Source organism: Gorilla gorilla, chromosome X, assembly GCF_029281585.2.
Source record: "Gorilla gorilla gorilla isolate KB3781 chromosome X, NHGRI_mGorGor1-v2.1_pri, whole genome shotgun sequence".
NCBI lineage: Eukaryota > Metazoa > Chordata > Mammalia > Primates > Hominidae > Gorilla > Gorilla gorilla.
The window spans coordinates 141,984,755-142,005,109 of NC_073247.2; the positions used below are offsets into that span (position 1 = coordinate 141,984,755).

Sequence of the window (20,355 nt, forward strand, 5' to 3'; positions counted from 1 at the left end):
TACCTGACAAGTTTCAGTGCAGGAAAAGTGAATTAAGAGGCCATGGGGCCGGGCGCGGTGGTTGTGCACGCCTGTATTCCCAGCTACACGGGAGGCAGAGGTGGAGGCATGAGAATCGCTGGAACCCGGGAGTGGGAGGTGCAGCAAGCCAAGACTGCACCGCTGCACTCCAGTCTGGGCGACTGGGAGACTTCATCTCAAGAAAAAAAGGGGACAAGGAAGTGGGGGGGCGCGGTAGCTCACGACCTTAATCCCAGCACTTTGGGAGGCTGAGGCGGGCAGATCACTTGAGGTCAGGAGTGTGGGACCAGTGTGGTCCATATGGCAAAATCCTGTCTCTACTGAAAACAAAAATACAAAAATTTGCAGTGCATGGTGGCGCACACCTTTAATCCCAGCTAGGCGGGAGGCTGAGGCAGGAGAATTGCTGGAACCCGGGAGGTAAAGGTGCAGTGAGTTGAGATCACGCCACTGCACTCCAGCCTGGTTAACAGCGTGAGACTGTCTCAGAAAATAAAATAAAAGAAAGAGGGCCGGGCGCGGTGGCTCACACCTGTAATCCCAGCACTTTGGGAGGCCGAGGCGGGCAGATCACGAGGTCAGGAGATCGAGACCATCCTGGCTAACATGGTGAAACCCCGTCTCTACTAAAAACACAAAAAAATTAGCCAGGCATGGTAGCAGGTGCCTGTACTCCCAGCTACTCGGGAGGCTGAGGCAGGAGAATGGTGTGATCCTGGGAGGCAGAGCTTGCAGTGAGCCGAGATCACGCCACTGCACTCCAGCCTGGGCAAGAGCAAGACTCTGTCTCAAAAAAAAAAAAAAAAAAAAAAAAAGGCTCTGGAAGGGTGTGAATGGCTATAGGTTTTAATAAACTTTGCTAAATTATAAAATGAAAATTTTAATTGAACAATACATAGAAAAAGAGAAAAGGAAATGTATCCATCATAATACATTAATACAGTACCATGCTCACCCGTGAACAGTATTACGGTCATCATAAAATCATCGAATATGATTTACTGAAAAATTCAGATATAACTATATTGAGAGATGCTTAAAAGGAAGAAAAAGCTTTAAGAAAACTAAAATCCTCATCTTCCTTGATAGAAAATCACTAGGTAACGGCAAAACTTGATGATTCAAGAGACAACATATGTACACATGAGTTTTAAAAACTGAGAAACGTGGAAGTAATTATTAGAAAAACAGCTATACAACTGAAAGTACATGCTTTCAGTTTTTTAGCTTGAAAAAACAGGGAGTATATAGGTACCTGCATGTGCTCACACATACACACCTATCTCTACCTCTCTATCTCTCCTTCACTCCCTCCCTTCAAGAGACTGTGCTTAAGTAACTTAAAGCCTTTTCAAGTTGTTTGACTTTAAAAAAAGATAAGTGTATTGTTTAGGTTAAAAAATAGTGAAGGAGATGTAAACTAATGTAACAGCAATGGGGTCTGGGCACGGTGGCTCACGCCTTTAATCCCAGCACTTTGGTAGACTGAGATGAGGCCAGGAGTTCGAGACCAGCCTGGCCAACATGGTGAAATCTCGTCTCTACTAAAATTACAAAAATTACAAAAATTAGCTGGGAGTGGTGGGGCACACCTGCAATCCCAGCTACTTGGGAGGCTGAGGCAGGAGAATCACTTGATCCTGAGTGGCAGAGGTTGCAGTGAGCAGAGATGGCACCACTGCTCTCCAGTCTGGGCCACAGTGCTAGACTCTGTCTCAAAAAAATAAAAAATAAAAAATAAATAATAAAAATGGGAATGTATATAAGTGGTGGAGTGACATGTGGATTGTCGGGGACAACTATAAGAATAAATAAAAACAAAATAAAACTTCTTCAGGGTTCTGGCTTAGACAATGATATCTTTGTTTTTCAAATGCAGTCATTCCTAACAGTAATTTTACTATATTAAAATAATGCCATTTCTACTTTTGACTCAAAATTAAGACCATCCTTTAGCATGGCCTTAACATGTAAAACTTGAAAACAATGATTTGAGGATAGTACACAAACAAAACCTCTTAACAAATTGGTTCCATTCTTTTAAAACATTTTGATTTCCTCTTCTATACAGATATGCCAGATATCATGGCTTGGCATAACATTGTTTGATGTTCAGTAGTCTGCCTACCAAACAAAGAAACCCCCAAAACAAAAAATCTTCACATTCTCCCAAATGTAACCAATATTATGAACTGACCCTTTTTTCCAAATACCTCAAAAAACATTACATAGAATGTTGTAAGTCAGACAATTAAAAGTATTAATTCATATTTCAGTATTTGTATATTCTGAACACTTGAAAATACCGCTCTCATTGTGTCCTTTGAAGTCCTCATTCGTACTGCTTCTTCCACCTGGAATACCCTTTCTCCTTACCTTATACTGTCCACATCATTCGAGTATAGTGGAAAGAGCATGCACTTGACATCAAATTGAATAGTTCAAATCCTCACTGCACCATTTTTAATTATGTGACTCTGGAGAAATTACTTGAACCTATTTTCTCACCTCTAACATGAGCACAATATCTACCTAATAGAAGTGGTAACAGAGATTCAGGAAAATGCCATATTAATAAGTATCTAACTTCAAACAGATATCCCCCCAAATTGATTACTTGCCCTTTTCCAACTCTTAGTTCAATTATAACTTCCTCAGCAAACCATTAGATTTGTTTTTCTTTAACCTCTTACTGCACTGACAGTCTATGCTATGCAATTCAAGATTTAATATATATGATCTCAAACTGCCTATTTCTTAGTGTGTCTTAATTATACATGTTCAACTCCAAAGTAAGCTCCTTGAGAGTGAAGAACATATTTTCTTTCTTTGTATTTCCTCCTACACACAGTAGTGTATTGGATATGTAGTAGGTACTTAACACATGATTATCTATGGGGTAAGAAACTAGGCCGGGCGCGGTGGCTCACGCCTGTAATCCCAGCACTTTGGGAGACCTATGTGGGTGGATCACTTGAGGTCAGTTCGAGACCACTCTGGCCAACATGGTGAAACCCCATCTCTACTGAAAATACAAAAATTAGCCAGGCGTGGTGGCGGGTGCCTGTAATCCAAGCTACTTGGGAGGCTGAGGCATGAGAATTGCTTGAACCTGGGTAGCGGAGCTTGCTGTGAGCCGAGATCACGCCACTGCACTCCAGCTTAGGTGACAGAGTGAGAATCTGTCTTAAAAATAAATAAACAGGCCAGGTGCGGTGGCTCACGCCTGTAATCCCAGCACTTTGGGAGGCCGAGGCGGGTGGATCACGAAGTCAGGAGATTGAGACCATCCTGGCTAACACAGCAAAATCCCGTCTCTACTGAAAATACAAAAAATTAGCTGGGTGTGGTGGTGGGTGCCTGTAATCCCAGCTACTCAGGAGGCTGAGGCAGGAGAATGGCGTGAACCCGGGAGGTGGAGCTTGCAGTGAGCTGAGATCATGCCACTGCACTCCAGCCTGGGCGACACAGTGAGACTCTGTCTCAAAAAAATAAAAATAAATAAATAAATAAATAATATTTGTTTTTAAGAAAATGTGCCCACTTCTGTCTCTAATCTTTTCTTTTGAAAGGTTTACAGTACAAAAACCATGCCTATTAGTATCAACTACAGCGGAAATACTTACTTTTTGGTTGAAAAGGTTTGTCGTCATCCATGAAGTTGCAAGGTCACCTAAGTACGAACACATGACATCAATCAATGTTATGAGTCACTTTAAGTAACACCAAGTATTGAAACATGAAACCTGAGATCCAAAATCTTTGGGTCTAACTTTGATCTCCAGCACACTCACCATATGACTCCAGACAAGACAGTAAGCTAGGTCTCAGTTTTCCACCCTCTAAAATAAAGATGTCTACTACTAGTGTGGATTTTGTTAAATTAAATGCACACAAATTTAGTCTTTTTCTCCTACAAAAGCCCACCTTTTGAGTTTGATATGTTTAATACACACAGGTAATTCATTTTCCATAATTAGTTCATTTCCAAATGAATACATTTAACATATAGTTAAATGTATTAAACATTTACTACTTGAAGAAATCGGAGTTATCAGATTGCAAATAAACTTCAAAAGGGATCTTTATGCAAAAATGAGTAATTATCCTGTAATATATGTTTTAGTAAATCTGAATTCTGAAATGCTAAGTGACATTAATCTTTAACTGATTCCTATTCTTCACATTTCAGAAATATTATTACTATAAGAAAACACATACATTTAGATATTTTTAGTTTTTTGAAAAGTAACAGAAAAGTAATTGGATAAATTGCATAATAGAACACTTCATTATAAAGTAACTGTTCATTGCCTTTTGTGCTCAGGGTAGTATGCCAGGTTCTAGGGAAAATACAAAGATGAATAAGCCATAGTCCTTGCCTTCAGAAGTTTACAATCCGTCTACGGTTCTTTGGGCTTTTCAAAAAGCTGTTACATTAAACGTTATCAAAAAAAATGTGAACTGCTTTCTAAAACAGGAATTTGTATCCTGAGTTCTCGTGCACTGAACATACCATATATTCTACATACAGAATAAACACTTTTAAAATACTATTTAAGTTATAAAACAAAAAAGGTAAAAATCAGACATAAGAAATCTAAAGTAGGATATACAGAGCTAATTCAGTCTTCACATTTGTCTTTATCTTCCAACTGGCAAAAGCAAACTCCCTAATTCCAAATTATTTGGACGGAATTAGAGCAAAGGGGAAAGTATTACTTTAACTCCAGAAGAAGTTACTTGTATAAATGTTTGGATTTCTACTACAAGAGTCTCTAGTGAATTCTGTAATTCAGTAAATGTCCCTAGTTTTGAGGTCTGACTATTCAAATCTCTTTAAACTCAACTACTTGGATAGTTAGTGCTTGTTCCTAAATTAGAATTAAGGTAATACATATGCCACGCAGATAAATACGTGACCATTCTTACTCAACATTAAGGATCTATTGCTACCAAGAGCACAGAATTTTTTAAAGTCACAATTGCACAGCCTATGAGATTCATATAACACTTTTTTTTTTAATTTTTATGTTTTAGAGACAAGGTCTCACTATGTTGCCCAGGCTGGAGTGCCGTGGCTATTCACAAGCACGACTGATCATCGCATACCACAGCCTTGAACTCTTGGGCTCAAGTGATCCTCCCAAGTAACTGGGACTACAGGTGAACATCACTGTGCCTGGCTTAACACTTTAATTAAATGATCATATAAAGTATTTATTGGCATAACCATCCTAAAATAATTACTAAATGTACAAGTAGTCTATATAAACAAGTCATATTTACTGCCTATGGCTATAGAGATAGCTTTTGAGGCCCAATGCAGCCACCAAAGAGTCTCAATTGCTACGCTCATAAGTGCTCTAAAAAGTCAGAAATCTTTAGATGCCATTAGAGCCATAACTTCAGTCCAAAGCTGTGCTATCCAATGAGGTAACCACTAGCCACATGTGGCTACTTCAACTTAATTAAAAAATAAAAATCCAGCTCCTCAGTCACTCTAGCCATATTTCAAGTGCTCAAAAGCCACAAGTGGTTAGCGGCTACGGTAGTGGATGATGCAGCTATGGAATTTCTATGGGACGACACGTCAAAAGAATACTACCATACTTAGTTCCAGTTTTTAAAATAAACAAATACATACAACTTCATGGATTCCTTTGGGGAAGGATTGCAGCCTTCTAAAACTATCACAAAAACCCCTAAAGTCACCATATCAGAATTTTGGTGGCAAGGGAAGGAATTGTATGGGGGATTAAGTCAGCTGTCAGAGAAATGGAATATCCAGCAAAGATACAGAGTGGGCATCTTAAGAGCTCCTATAATAGCAACTCCAGAGGGTCTCTAGGTTCTGCAACTCAGAGTTGGCATCAAAATAGGCACAAGAGGAAAGAATACTCCATATTTCAGCTACTGATTCAGGTGGAGGTACTATACCCATGTTTAATACACTGTTCTTCTGGGGGAAAAAAATGAATTCAGAGTAACTGACTGAGGAAACACCTACTGAACAAAACCCATTCATTTTTTTGAAGACTGCCTGTATAAATAATTATAATTCCTATTTATTTTTTGGTTTCAGCTTTTATGTATCTAAAATTCAACTATGTTTTACAAGAGTTTATTCTACAAAAAGTTAAAAATAGATTGACATAGTTAAAATGGTAAATAGTATATGTATTTTGCCACAATAAAAAAACATTTAAATAGTTAATGGATGTCACTTTACACCCACTAGGATGGCTAGAATTAAAAGACAGATAATCACAAGTGTTGGCAAGGATGTAGAGAAATTGGAACCCTCATACACTGCTGGTGGGAATGTGAAATGGTACAGCCACTGTGGAAAACACTTTGGCAGTTCCTCACAAAGTTAAACAGAGTTATCACATGACCTAGCAATTACACTCCTAGAGACAGACAATTGAAAACATATGTCCACACAAAAATTTGCACACAAATGTTCACAGTGGCATTATTCACAATAGCCAAAAAGTGGAAACAACTCAAATACCCATCAACTCAGGAATGGACAAACAAAATGTGATATATCCATACAACTAAACACTATTTGGTAATAAAAAGGAATGAAGCACTGATACATGTTACAATATGAATGGGCCTTGAGAACATTATACTAAGTGAAGGAAGACAGTCAAAAAGACCACATATTGTATGATTTCATTCATACCAAATGTCTAGAAATGTCAAATCCATAGACAGAAAGTAGAGTAGAGGCTGCATATGGTTGGGAGGGTTGGTGGGAAATGGGGAGTGACTGTTAATGGGTACAGGGTTTCTTACTGGGGTGATGAAAATGTTCTAAAATTAACTGTGGTGCTAGCTGCACAACTGTGAATATACTAAAACCACTGAATTGCACACTTCAAATGAGTAAACTGTATGCTATATGAATTGTATCTCAATAATGCTATTAAGAAAATAATAAGGCCAGGTGCAGTGGCTTACGCCTGTAATCCCAGCACTTTGGGAGGCAGAGGCAGGTGCATTGCAAAGTCAGGAGTTCGAGACCAGCCTGACCAACATGGTGAAACCCCGTCTCTACTAAAAATATAAAAATTAGCTGGGCGTGGTGGCATGTGCCTGTAATCTCAGCTACTCAGGAGGCTGAGGCAGGAGAACAGCTTGAACCTGGGAGGTGGAGGCTGCAGTGAGCCGAGATTGCACCACTGCACTCCAGCCTGGGAGACAGAGTGAGACACCATCTCAAAAAAAAAAAAAAAAAGAAAGAAAGAAAGAAAATAATCAGCTGGTAGGATTTAGGCTTGGGAGTGATGTGGAGAAAAAGTACCAAAGAAAGAACCTAACAAAGATAGCAAAGCTGTACGATTCTGGAGTAGAGAAAGGGAGAGTAGGTAAACATTCAGGTCCTGATGATACCATTTAAATACCTGAAGATAACCATGCCTGAAGCAAATTATCCACAACAGCTTTTCAGTTAAGAGAGAAAATAATTATTCATTTTTGGTTTAATCTACTTTGAGCTAGGTTTCTGGCAACTGTGTTTAAAACTACTAATAAACTCATCAATGGATTACCCCATTTTTCAAACCAGGGTCAACAGACCTCTCAGGAAAATAGATATATTCCAGGTTGTGCAAGAGAGCTCTATAACAATATAATTCTCTTTTTGTTTTGCTATTTAACTTTTGCTATCTAAAAAAATTAACATAAGCCTGCTCTGGGGATTCCCTGGGTGACCAACCTTATATACCTAAATGACGCATTTGCACTAAATGAAGGGCAATGACCATATGGTTAGCTATAGAAATGAAGGTACTGAAAGGGTTCAAATAAAAAACCTTGCTATTATTTATATATAAGTAGGGAATATATTATATATATAGTATATATAAGTAGGTATGAAAAACTCAATAGAAGTAGGTAGGCAGTGACTCAGCAAAATACTCACTCAATATATGAAAGCTGATTCAAATGGCAATGGTTTTGTAGTTTCACTTGACTGCTTTGTTTTATGGTTGTGTAAGAACTCTAAGAATGTTTCAAACATTTTAAGTTCAGGGGTGTCTGTGAAATGTTTTTCTTACAACAAGAATTGGTATAGTACTCAAATCCAAGAAAACTGGATTATATCTTGGTTCCTTAGACAATTTGACCGGCATCTCAACGATTCAAACTTTCAAAGTAGGTTTTGGGAACAAATTACATACAATTCAGAAAGAAAATAGAGGCTCTTCATATTTTCTTTGTCCAAGTTTTTATACTATGCAAATTATCTTTTTTTCTGAAACCCTGAACACATGAAGTCCAGGTACATTTTGAGAAGACATTTAATAACTTTATTATTTTATCCTAATTTATTCATTTTCAACTTTTGTCTCTTAATTTTCATACTTCATCTATTTGTAGAAAATAGCTGGTTTACACTAAGATTTAAAACTCACTAGCATAATACTTTGCAAAGTTTGCCTATATTTTACAACATTTTATGTCAGCTTTGGGATGGGGCACTATAATAAAATATACTTCTACAAAGAAGTTTTACTTTATACTCAGGGTATAGACTTTATAGGCATACGCTTTTATTATAATTCTTATGTAAAATATAATATGGGGAAAAGACTAATGTACAATTACTGGCCTTTCGAAGCCAATCTGTATAGTAAATATTTTATGTAAGTTTCATAAGATATTCTATAATCACTAATTCCTAAAGTAACCTCAAGAAGTATATATTATTAATCAATTTGCTTTTTATAGGAGTAAAACTTATCCACCAGGGAAAATGTAAGTAAGTGCATTGATGGGAACACTGGACATAGGGGCTGAAAACCTGAGTGGGAATTTCTGGTCTACCACTTCCTTGCTGCCAAATCTGTAAGTATAATCAACCTCTGTAAGCCTTAGTTTTTCTATCTGTAAAACGAAAACAGTAATACCTTCCTTGCAGCACTACTGTGAACATTAAATAAAGCACGTGAAATATTCCTGAACAGTACTTTGCACTATTTTTCTCAACTTCTCCTTCCTTACCTGAAGTCATACCGTAAGTTGATGAATACAAGCACTTAAAGAAAACAAATCTAGTTCACATGAAGAGCTCAATTAAAATCATATCATAAATAAACTGCATCACATCAGTAGTTCTCAAACTCTTTTATCCCAGGATTTCTTTTCACTTAAAACTTAATGAGAACCCCAATGAGCTTTATGTTTATATGGACAATATGTGTTGATATTTCCCATATTAGAAATTGAAACTGAGACAGATTTCAAATGTTTTTATTTAAAATATTTATAAGCCCATTACAAATTAATAAAAATACTTTTAATGAGAATAACTTTTAAAAAACAAATCTAATGAGAAAAGTAATATTGGTTTACATTTTTGCAAATGTCTTTATCTTAATAAAAAGCAGCTGGATTCTCTTAGTCTCTGGGGAAAAATACTGTATGATCTCACATGTGGAATCTAAACAACTTTATCTCATAGAAACAGAGAGTAGAAAGATGGTTACCAGAGACTTGGGAGTTCAGGGGTGGGACAGATGGGGAAAAGATGTTGATCCAAGAGTACAAAGTTTAATTAGATGGGAGGAATAAGTTTTAGTTATCTATTGCACTACAAGGTGACCACAGCTAATACTAATAATGTATTGTATATTTCAAAATTGCTAAAATAATTTCTAACATTCTCATAACAAAATGATAAATTGGTAAGGTGATGGCTATGTTAGCCTCTTTCAATAATGTATACATATCAAAACATCACATTGTACCCCATAAATACACACAATTATCATTTGCCAATAAAAAGTTAAAAAGGAAACAAAAAAATGAAAAAAAAAATACTCCTTAAAAGAAAACTACTTTGCAGCAAATGAATAAAGTCTAGACGAATACTCTACTTTCAGGGGTCATCTCTACAGTTCATTACTAGTGATGTTTCTCTGAATGTGCAGAGCACTGGGAAAAAAAGTCTAGACATATATATTTGATTCAAATTACTGAGGAAGGCTGGGCATGGAGGCTCACTCCTGTAATCCCAGCACTTTGGGAGGCCGAGGTGGGTGGATCACGAGGTCAGGCGTTCCAGACCAGCCTGGCCAACATAGTGAAACCCCATCTCTACTAAAATTACAAAAATTAGCCGGGCGTGGTGGCAAGGGCCTGTAACCCCAGCTGCTCAGGAGGCTGAGGTAGCAGAATCGGTTGAACCCAGGAGGCAGAGGCTGCAGTGAGCTGAGATCGCGCCACTGCACTCCAGCCCGGGCGACAGTGCGAGACTCCGTCTCAAAAAAAAAAAAAAAAAAAATTACTGAGGAAATCAAATCTTTTTGAATCACTACTTAAGACAAACTCACTGAAAACCAAGTAGCTGAGATTTGGAGTTATTCAACCTAAGAACTTTTTCAATAGGATATTCTTCAACTCTTCAACATGCTTAGAAATAATATTAAAGTATGAAAAAGTCGAAAAAAAACGAAGCCTTAAAAATAAAAATATAAAGGAAAAAGGAATTGAATAATACTTCTTAAAACTTTTAAGTGAGCCTCCTTGCTTATTCTCCGTGACCACCTCACTCTCACAAAAAGTGAGACATAATATAGCAAATTGAACATTGGATGAGGGTCAGAAAGCCTAGGTTTAAGAATTGGTTCCATCACTTCCTAGGCACATGACCTCGGTAAAGTTCTGTCCTTGAGGCTGTTTCTTCATCTTCAAACAGTTCTAACAACACCCTACAGCCCATCTCAAAAGGGGTGCTACCAATGAAATATACAAATACAAGATACGATTATAATGGAATTTGTACTGCTGTAGAAACATCAAAGGTACACAGCCCTAACTTTACAAGCAAATCAGTGCCTTTGTAGGCTCGGTGAAGTTTCTGCGTAAGGAGATTAAGTTTGCACAGTAACCCCCAAACCAGGACACCTCACAAATACTAAGAGGAGACTTTTGCAGTTTAAAACTCTACTTCTAGGTTTCAATTTTATGTTTAGGGGCACTAAAAGACATTACAACTCATAGTCCAAACCTGAAAACAATAGTAAAAAAAATTTAAGGTCGCAGATTTAAAAAACTCCACAAAACTAACAAATCTTTCCAAACAAAGAGAATCCCCTGGATGAAGGTCTCCCGTGCTTGCAGAAGCTGGTTCACTTGACAATTTCCTCTCGAATTTCTCCTTAAAAAGGCATTAAAACCTGAGAGAAGTTGAGAGGAACTCCCTCCATCTCTAGAGCAGGAGTATACCTCAGCATAATTTTTTCCATCTCTTTAAGTAAAACCTGCAAACCTCCTAGTTAGAATATAGTGTATTTAACTCCACGTTTCTCCTCAGGGCTCTTATCCTCTAGACAATAACGGAATAGAGCACGATTTCTGTGACAGAGAAGGGAAGTCCCTTTGGCCAGAACAAGGTTGTGGGCATGGAATGACCGGTCCTGTGTGGGGGGAACCTGCGCAGAAACAAGGGGTCACAGGGTCTCTGATGCCTGAAAGTTCGGAATCCCCTCATGTCTCTTTTCGTTTGATTGAAGAGACTTGAGGGTGGGCGGGTCTCCGTCAAACATCAGTATCAACCGTACAAAAGACGAAAGGGAGTTGCCTCCAGAATGAAAAGCCCAAACCGGGTTGGAAACAGACCGACAGGACTCAGGAGGTGAGAAGGCTGCCGCAGCTGCCGCGGGCCGCCAGGCTCTACCTCCAGAAAACCCTCCCCCTTCAGGGCCCGGCGCAAGATGGTGGCCCACCAGCCACCACGCCGCCAAGCCTGTCCCCTCCCCCGCACCCCCGTCGATCCGCACCGGCATAGAGACCCTTAGCCAGCCGCCCTCAGAACCGCCCTCTGGGGAAGGCTGCCTCGGCCGCGCGGGAGAGCTGCTGCCTGCTTCCGCGCGGCACAGGCGGGGGCGGGGGCCGCTTACCGAGAGCAGAGCAGATCGGTCTGACTGGGGTTCGGATAAGGAGGAGGAGGAGAAAGAGGAGGAGGAAAGGGAGGAGCGCGAAAACCTCAGGCGACAGCCTCAGCAACAGCGACTCCCCCGGAGACTTCCAGCGCGGAACCGACGCCTCAGCCGGGGGCAGAAGTATATAACTGCGCGCGCTGCCTCATGGGTAGACGCCGACTCCACCCCCTGAACATCCGGGGCCTTTTAACCGCCCACGGACGGACGGCTGGTACTTACATGTGCACATGTGCAGCTACTTTACTTACCGTCGAAGGCAGCGGAGGAAGTGTAATTGACTAGCGTGGATGCAGCTTTTCTAAGCAAACGCTCAATTTAACCTGGAGTTGTCATCCCAAAAAATACATTGTACCTGACTACAGAGAAACATGAATTCTGGGTCTTCCTTGTGTGTGAGGGCTAAAGACACGAGTTAAAAATATAAATATATTGTTTTCTGGAAATACTGTACTTGAAACACGTCTCAAAATACTAGTTATTTTTACCTTTTGTTTTAAACATATGGTTTTGCTTGTCTCTCTGTTACTTCTAATTGCCATATGGATGCCTATAGTAGTTACAAAAAATGCTAAGGAAAAATACATTTACGGCTGGCTGCGGTGGCTCACACTTGTAATTCCAGCACTTTGGGAGGCTGAGGTGGGTGGATCACCTGGGGTGAGGAGTTTGAGACCACTTCCCTTTCCTCCTCACCTTTCTCCTCCTTCTCTGAACCCCAGTCAGGCCCAGTCAGCCTGACCAACGTAGTGAAACCCCATCTTTACTAAAAATACAAAATTAGCTGGGTGTGGTGGCACATGCCTGTAATCCCAGCTACTTGGGAGGCTGAGGCGGGAGAATCACTGGAACTTGTAAATACATTTATAAGAAAAACACTTGCCAAAATACTGCTTACAGAAACATTTTCTAGACATTGTGCTTTGAACTGTAAAAGTTTCTTCTCCCAACTTTCTCCGCAAGGTTTATAGCAGTACTGGTTCATCTCTCTTTTTCTTTTTTGAGACACGGTTGCGCTCTTGTTGCCCAGGCGGGAGTTCAATGGCGTGATCTCGGCTCACCGCAACCTCCGCTTCCCGGGTTCAAGTGACTCTCCTGCCTCAGCCTCCCGAGTAGCTGGGATCACAGGCATGCGCCACCACACCCGGCTAATTTTGTATTTTTAGTAGAGACGGGGTTTCTCCATGTTGGTCAGGCTGGTCTCGAACTCCCCACCTCAGGTGATCTGCCTGCCTCGGCCTCCCAAAGTGCTGGGATTACAAGCGTGAGCCACCACGCCTGGCCCAATTCATCTCTTAAGAGTTGCCCAGACTGAAAATATCGTGTGGCTCACATAACACACACATAAATCCTGTCACTAAATCCTACCATTTTTTTTATTTGAGCTAGTTTTTTCTTTCTTATCTATACAGCTATTTGCTTCTGACCCTGAAAATAAGCTTTACAGGAAAAGACAGAGAATAATCAAAATAAACAAAAAAGTGAAAAGTCCCAAAATCTTGGAGCATGCATAGTGGTCCCTGCTTCCGGTCAGGGTGATAAGAAAGTCCGGGCACCTTTTCCTTTGATGCCAGCAGGAAATTTAAAACTAGCAAATCTACAGCCGCATGACTCTGTTTTTGGCTGTAGTGGGAAATTTAAAACTTGTAATTCTCCAGCCTGCCTCCTTCTTTGGCATTGGTGGGAAATTTAAAACTGGCAACAAAAATTGGTGCAGTTGAGAAATTTAAAACTTGCAAATCTACAGCCTGTGCGGCATTTTCACCAGCCCCACTTCCTAGATGCTATAAAGGCCCATCCAACTTCCTCTGCCTCTGAAACCAGCCCAGACCTGTTTGCAGCACCCACCCCTCCCTCACTTACCCCCACTAGTCCCCAGGGTAATAAAATTTCTCTCAAATTCTCTTGTCATATCTAGTGTCACGAGTGTCCACATCCAACCTAAAATTAGGAGGAGGAATGGTCAAACTGCCTCAGCAGGATGACCAGAAAACACTTATACACCCAAATTTCAATCTAACGTATTCTTTTTTACGTGAAAAATACAGCCAAGAAGACCAGCAGGCTCTGGTCAGTTGACTGTTTGCAGACTCTGGTCAGCAAATTTTCTATCAAGATGAAAATTTGAGAAACTAAATAATAACAATAATTAAAAGGATGTCTGGTGAGAATGGAATTAACACATGGGAAATTGTTTGGGTGATTTTTAACTGTTCTTAAAACTCTTCCCCAGGCTTCTAGAAAACCACTCTATATTGGTTCTCTTGACTAGCTGGCCATACGTTCTTTTTTATTTTTCAGCACTTCCAGTAAATGAGGGCTTACTCCTGTATAGGTTTTTCTGACAATTTTAAAAATTGAGACAAATTTACATGAAAAAAATCTACCATTTTGAAGTGTACAATAGAGTGATTTCTTATATATATTTACAGTATTGTGCAACCATCACTGCTATCTAATTCCAGAACATTTTCATTATCTCCCACCAAAAAACCTGCAAACCTATTAGTAGCCACTCCTAATTTCCTCCTATTTGTATCCTCTCACCAATCATTAATTAACTTTTTGTATCTATGGATTTGCCTATTCTGGATATCACATATAAATGTAATCATACAGTATGTAGTTTTTCATGTCTAGCTTCTTTCATTCACTATAATGTTTCTGAAGTAGGTTCATCCATGTTGTAGCACATATCAATTCGTTCTTTTCTCTCTCTCTCCCTCCCTCCCTCCCTCCGTCCCTCCCTCCCTCCCCCCTTCCTTCCTTCCTTCCTTCCTTCCTTTCCAGATGGCATCTGGCTCTGGCTCTTAGGCTGGAGTGCAGTGGGGTGATTTCCACTCACGGCAACCTCCACCTCCCAGGTTCAAGCCTCCCACCTCCTGCCTCAGCCTCCTGAGTTGCTGAGATTACAGGGTCCTGCAACCGTGCCAAGCTAATTTTTGTATTTTTAGTAGAGATGGGGCTTCACCATGTTGGCCAGGCTGGCCTTGAACTCCTGACCTCAAGTGATCCACCCGCCTCAACCTTCCAAAATGTTGGGATTACAGGTGTGAGCCACTGCACCCGGGCCACTTCATTTCTTTCTATTATTGCATGATATTTCATTGTACAAACATATCACTTTCTGTTTATCCATTCTTCAGTTGATGGACGTTTGGGTTGTTTCTGCTTTTGGGCTGTTATAAATAATGTAGCCATGAATATCAGTGTATTAGTCTGTTCTCACACTGCTCTTAAGATATTACCTGAGATTGGGTGATTTATACACAAAGGAGGTTTAATTGACTCACAGTTCCGCATGGCTGGGAAAGCCTCATGAAACTTATACCATGAAGGAAGAGAAAGCAGGCACCCTCTTTACAAGGTGGCAGGAGAGAGAAAGAGTGTGTGTAGGAGGAAATGTCAAACACTTATAAAACCATCAGATCTTGTGAGAACTCACTCATTATCATGAGAACAGCATGGGAGAAACTGCCCCTATGATCTAATCACCTCCCACCAGGTCTCTCCCTCAAAACCTGGGGATTACAATTTAAGATGAGATTTGGGTGGGGACACGAAGTCTAACCATATCAACTGGTGTACAAGAATTTTTTTTTTTTGAGACGGAGTTTCACTCTTCTTGCCCAGGCTGGAGTGCAGTGGCATGATCTTGGCTGACTGCAACCTGAGTTCAAGCGATTCTCCTGCCTCAGCCTCCTGAGTAGCTGGGATTACAGGCACCCACCACCACACTTGGCTAATTTTTTGTATTTTTAGTAGAGACGGGGTTTAAACATGTTGGCCAGGCTGGTCTCAAACTCCTGACCTCAGGTGATCCACCTGCCTAGGCCTCCCAAAGTGCAGGGATTACAGAGATGAGCCACCATGCCCAGCCGGTGTACAAGATTTTTTAAAAAGCTTTATGAAGATAAAGTTCACATAGGGTACAATTTATGCACTTAAGTGTGCAATTCAGTGGTTTTTAGTATATTCACAGGTATATGCAACCATCACCACAGTCAATTTTAGAACACTTTCATCACCCTAAAAAGAAATTCTGGCCAGGCGCGGTGGCTCACACCTGTAATCCCAGCACTTTGGGAGGCCAAGGCGGGCGGATCACAAGGTCAGGAGATCGAGACCATCCTGGCTAACACAGTGAAACCCTGTCTCTACTAAAAATACAAAAAATTAGCCGGGTTTGGTGGCGGGTGCCTGTAGTCCCAGCTACTCGGGAGGCTGAGGCAGGAGAATGGTGTGAACCTGGGAGGTGGAGCTTGCAGTGAGCCGAGATCATGCCACTGCACTCCAGCCTGGGCGACAGACCAAGACTCCATCTCAAAACAAAGAAAAAAAAAAAGAAATTCTATGCATATTCGTCACGACATCCTTACTCACCCTACCCCTCTTTTCAGCTACCCTCCTGCCCTACACAACTACTAGTCTACCTTTTGTCTGTGCAGATTTCCCTGTTCTTTATATTTCATATAAATGGAAGTTTATAATATGCTGTCTTTTGTGACTGGCTTCTTTCCCTTAGCATAATGTTTTCAAGGTTCACTCACGTTGTAGCATGTGCTTATTTCCTTTTTATGGCTGAATAATATTCCATTGCATGGCTATAGTATATTTTGTTTATTCATTTGTCAGTTGATGAACATTTGTGTTGTTTCCACTTTTGGGCTATTATGAATATTCCTGTGCAAATATTTGGGTGAAAATATATTTTCAATTCTCTTTGTTATATAACTAGGAGTGTAAATGCTGAGCAATATGATAACTATAATTAACTTTTTGATGGACTGTTAAACTTTTTCACCATGGCTGCACAATTTTTCATTCCCACTAGGATTTATTATGATTCCAATTTCTCCACAAACTCACCAACACTTGCTATTTTCCATTTTTGTTTTTCTTGTTTTGGTTATAGCCATCCTAATGAGTGTAAAGTAGTACCATGGTTTCTGCTGGCTTCTGATCTCAGAATTTCTGCCACTTCCTACAGTCAGTCCACTGGTCCCGGGTTTTACCCTTTGATCTGCTGTGGTGGGCCCACTTGTTCTCCATTCAACATCCGTGTTACACAGGAACTGGGAACAGGTCAGGGAAACTAAACCTCAGATCTGCCATCTGCCTGAGCCTGAGGCATTCTCATTTTTATTTTGATATCACTGTGCTTTAGGATGGTACACAGAAGCCCAATAAACAGCCTCTTTCTAGAGCAAGATGGCATGGGTGAGGAGTTGGAGGAGGTAAAGGAAGAGAGGGGGTGGAGAGGACGGAGGAGAGGACGGGGGATGAGGATGAGAAGGGATAGAAGGAAGAAGAAGAGATAAGAAAGGATGGAGAGGAAGGGAGAATTATCCATGACCTGAAAAAGTTGAAGCCCTTCCTCTAGTTACATTTCCAGTTTCTTTCCTGGCCTGAATTTGGGCGGAGCCTGATGCCCAAGGCAGGTGTTTTGTGTACATCTAGCAGCTATAATGTTACCAAGCACAGAGAAGTTTGAAGCAAGTCACATAGGAATATTTATTGGGCTTCCCAGGCAGCATCATGAAGTGGGCTGACAGATTGTGTTTTCAATTTACTCTACGTATTATTATTAAAAAGTCCTTAAGATTGTTGTTTTGTTTTCTTTTTTCTCAGTGTGAGTATGGATCCTCAGTGGCTTTTGGTCAACTCATTCTCCTTCTGAATATGGAGACAGTTTGGAAGCAAATACACGAAGTGCTGAATCCCTAGTCATATGCCCTCAAAAGTGACATTGGCAAAATGTTAAAATTAACTCTTGTTATCTTTCTTTTAAATATCTTGGTCAGGCGTGGTGGCTCATGCCTGTAATCCCAGCAGTTTGGGAGGGTGAGGTGGGAGGACCCTGAAGTCAGGAGTTTTGAGACCAGCCTGGCCAACGTGGTGAAACCCTGTCTCTATTAAAAATACAAAAATTAGCTGGGCATGATGGTGGGTGCCTGTAATCCCAGCTACTTGGGAGGCTGAGGCAGGAGAATCGCTTGAACTGGGAGGTGGAGGTTGCAGTGAGCTGAGATGGCACTACTGCATTCCAGCCTGGGCAACAGAGTGAGACTCCATCTCAAATAAATAAATAAATAAATATCCCTTCCCATCTGGCATCCAAGAGCACATATCACTTCCCCACATTCTGCCTATCCACGTAAACTCCAAGTCCCCTAAACTCTCGTTGGCTGGAATCTAAAAGTCTAAAAGTGCTGGAGTTGCCCCCTACTCACGTTAGAAGAGCTGACTATAGATATCTCTTCTTGACTTGTTCAGTTATGTCACCTTGGTAGGTTGAAACTTGCCATGGTGAAAGTATTAACACCACAGGAAATCAACAAACACTACTAATGAGAGCTGGATTACCAGTATAAACCCCTGGTTGAATTCTATGGCTTCAGTCTCTATGGCCTAATGCTTAAGTAAAGGTGCCTCAGAAAGCTCCTCATATTCTTTTAAACCAAAGCAGCAATTCCATGTTTACATTTTGAGCTTCTACCTAATATTTTTTTGAAGAAAAGTTTCCACTGATATGAAATAAATGATAAACATTTGAAAGCTATTGTTCTAGGCCAAGCCACCAGTTTTGAAGATGTGTTCATGGAAACCTAGAAAGGTTAAAATAGTTATTCAACATCACACAAGGGACAAGAGAAAAAAGGCAGGGCAAGTACTGGGACCTAGGTTTCCTTAATCCCAGTCCAATGCTCTTCCCATTTGTACTTAATAATACTGCATTAAAATGTTTCCTGTTCTGTTTCTCATCCCATCAAAAATGGGTTTGTCAAGTAGTCTGTCTAATAAAATAATAAATGTTCCCAGGAACGTATGTTTATTATGAGTGGGGCCTTCTAGAGAAAATGCCCCCTCAGAACACTTTAGTGAATGGAAGGTATTCACTTTAGTGAATGAAAGGAAAGAAAATAGGCAGGAGTAGAGATACCAGATATACACAAATGACAAAAATTGTGGATAAAAATTATACAGCACTTATTGTGTGCAAAGCACTGTTCTCAGTACTTTATAAATATGAATTATTTCATACAACAACTCTATCAGTAAAGTACTCTTATTACCATCCCACTTTACAGATGGCACAGAGATATCAAATAAATTGTTGTCACAAAACTGGAAAGTGGTAAAACTAGGATTTTAACCCAGGCATTCTGGTTCTAGCATCTGGCATCTTAGCCATTATGCTATCCTGTCTCTTTAGGTGATCAATAAATATATGTCTCTTTAGGTGATCAAATAAATATAAATCTATAGCTGATCAAAAAATATATATATATATAATTATACTATCCTGTCTCTTTAGGTGATCAATAAATAAAGATAGTGAATGAATGAATAAGCATATAAATAGCATGAGACACCAAGATTGGAGGTTTTGGGGTATGTTTTAAATAACAGAGGGAATATCACACCATGCTGTCTTCATGTAGAACCAAATATAAGTGAAATAGAGTAAGTAGCCAGTAGAATGTATCTCCCAGGAAGAAAAAGTCACTCCTATCAAAGGCGTGGTGGAAGAGATATGCTTAATCACCTGGGTCTCTAAGATTTCAATTAATGCCTTTCTATGCCTCTCACATCTCTGATTAAGCCACTTAGTGGTAGATGACTCTTGAGCTAGTCCCAAGGATGATCAGGCCACTTATATAATTTCTAGGAAAAGAGAGTTTTCACACTCCTCTGGTAACTGTATACATAGATTGACTTAGCCTTTCAAAGTGAAAGGTTTAAATGTATGTAATCAGGACTTTGCATTATGCTATATGTCAGAGGAAAGGCACAAGTAAGTATGCAACATAAACGCTTCTCTTATGGCATTAACATCTGTTGGCAGGTTAGGCCCAAAACCCCAGAAATGATGAGTGAGCAATGCAAGAACATGTATAATCAACTATTAACTTTGTGTGGTTCAGACTGTCAAGTACGGAAAAAATTCAGAGAAATGGAAAATTACAGCAGATGGAAGTAGACATGGAAGGCTTGCTCTTAAGCTTGAGTTTAGACTAAGCAGGATCTTGAAGGTTGAATACAATTTAATAAGGCAAAGAAGAGGCATTTCAGGTAAGAATAGTGACAGGAGAAAAGGTAAGGACACAGAATTGAAAAGAATGCTTCTGTGAGACAATAATGGGACCAGTCTGATTAGAGGAAATGTTGTGTATGAGCAAGGCAGGAGAATAGGGTCTGGAGGCAGGGAACCTAAGGCCGTTTCCTGCTGACTTCCTAGAAATAAATTGAAAGGAAAACCCTAACTTTCCACACCTAAGTAACAAGAGGACTAGAGGATACTCCCTTTGCAAACCTTTTCTGTGCAGCAGATGGAACATTGAAAGCACCTCTGATTGGTTGCTTTTTCTCAGGC

The 20,355-nt window shown here is 40.1% G+C and overlaps 1 protein-coding gene across 1 annotated transcript in view; it reads right to left on the bottom strand.

The window, feature by feature from the left end:
- The window catches only part of ZNF280C (zinc finger protein 280C), a 65,313-nt gene extending 53,158 nt beyond the window's left edge, over positions 1 to 12,155 (bottom strand). Inside the window, exons 1-2 of the mRNA XM_019019857.2 lie at positions 11,940 to 12,155; positions 3,648 to 3,694 (exon numbers count right to left, since the gene is read on the bottom strand). Of these exons, the coding sequence (XP_018875402.1) occupies positions 3,648 to 3,678 (31 nt within the window). The 5' untranslated portion in view covers positions 3,679 to 3,694; positions 11,940 to 12,155. The remainder of the gene's footprint in view (positions 1 to 3,647; positions 3,695 to 11,939) is intronic.
- Positions 12,156 to 20,355: the final 8,200 nt, after the last annotated feature.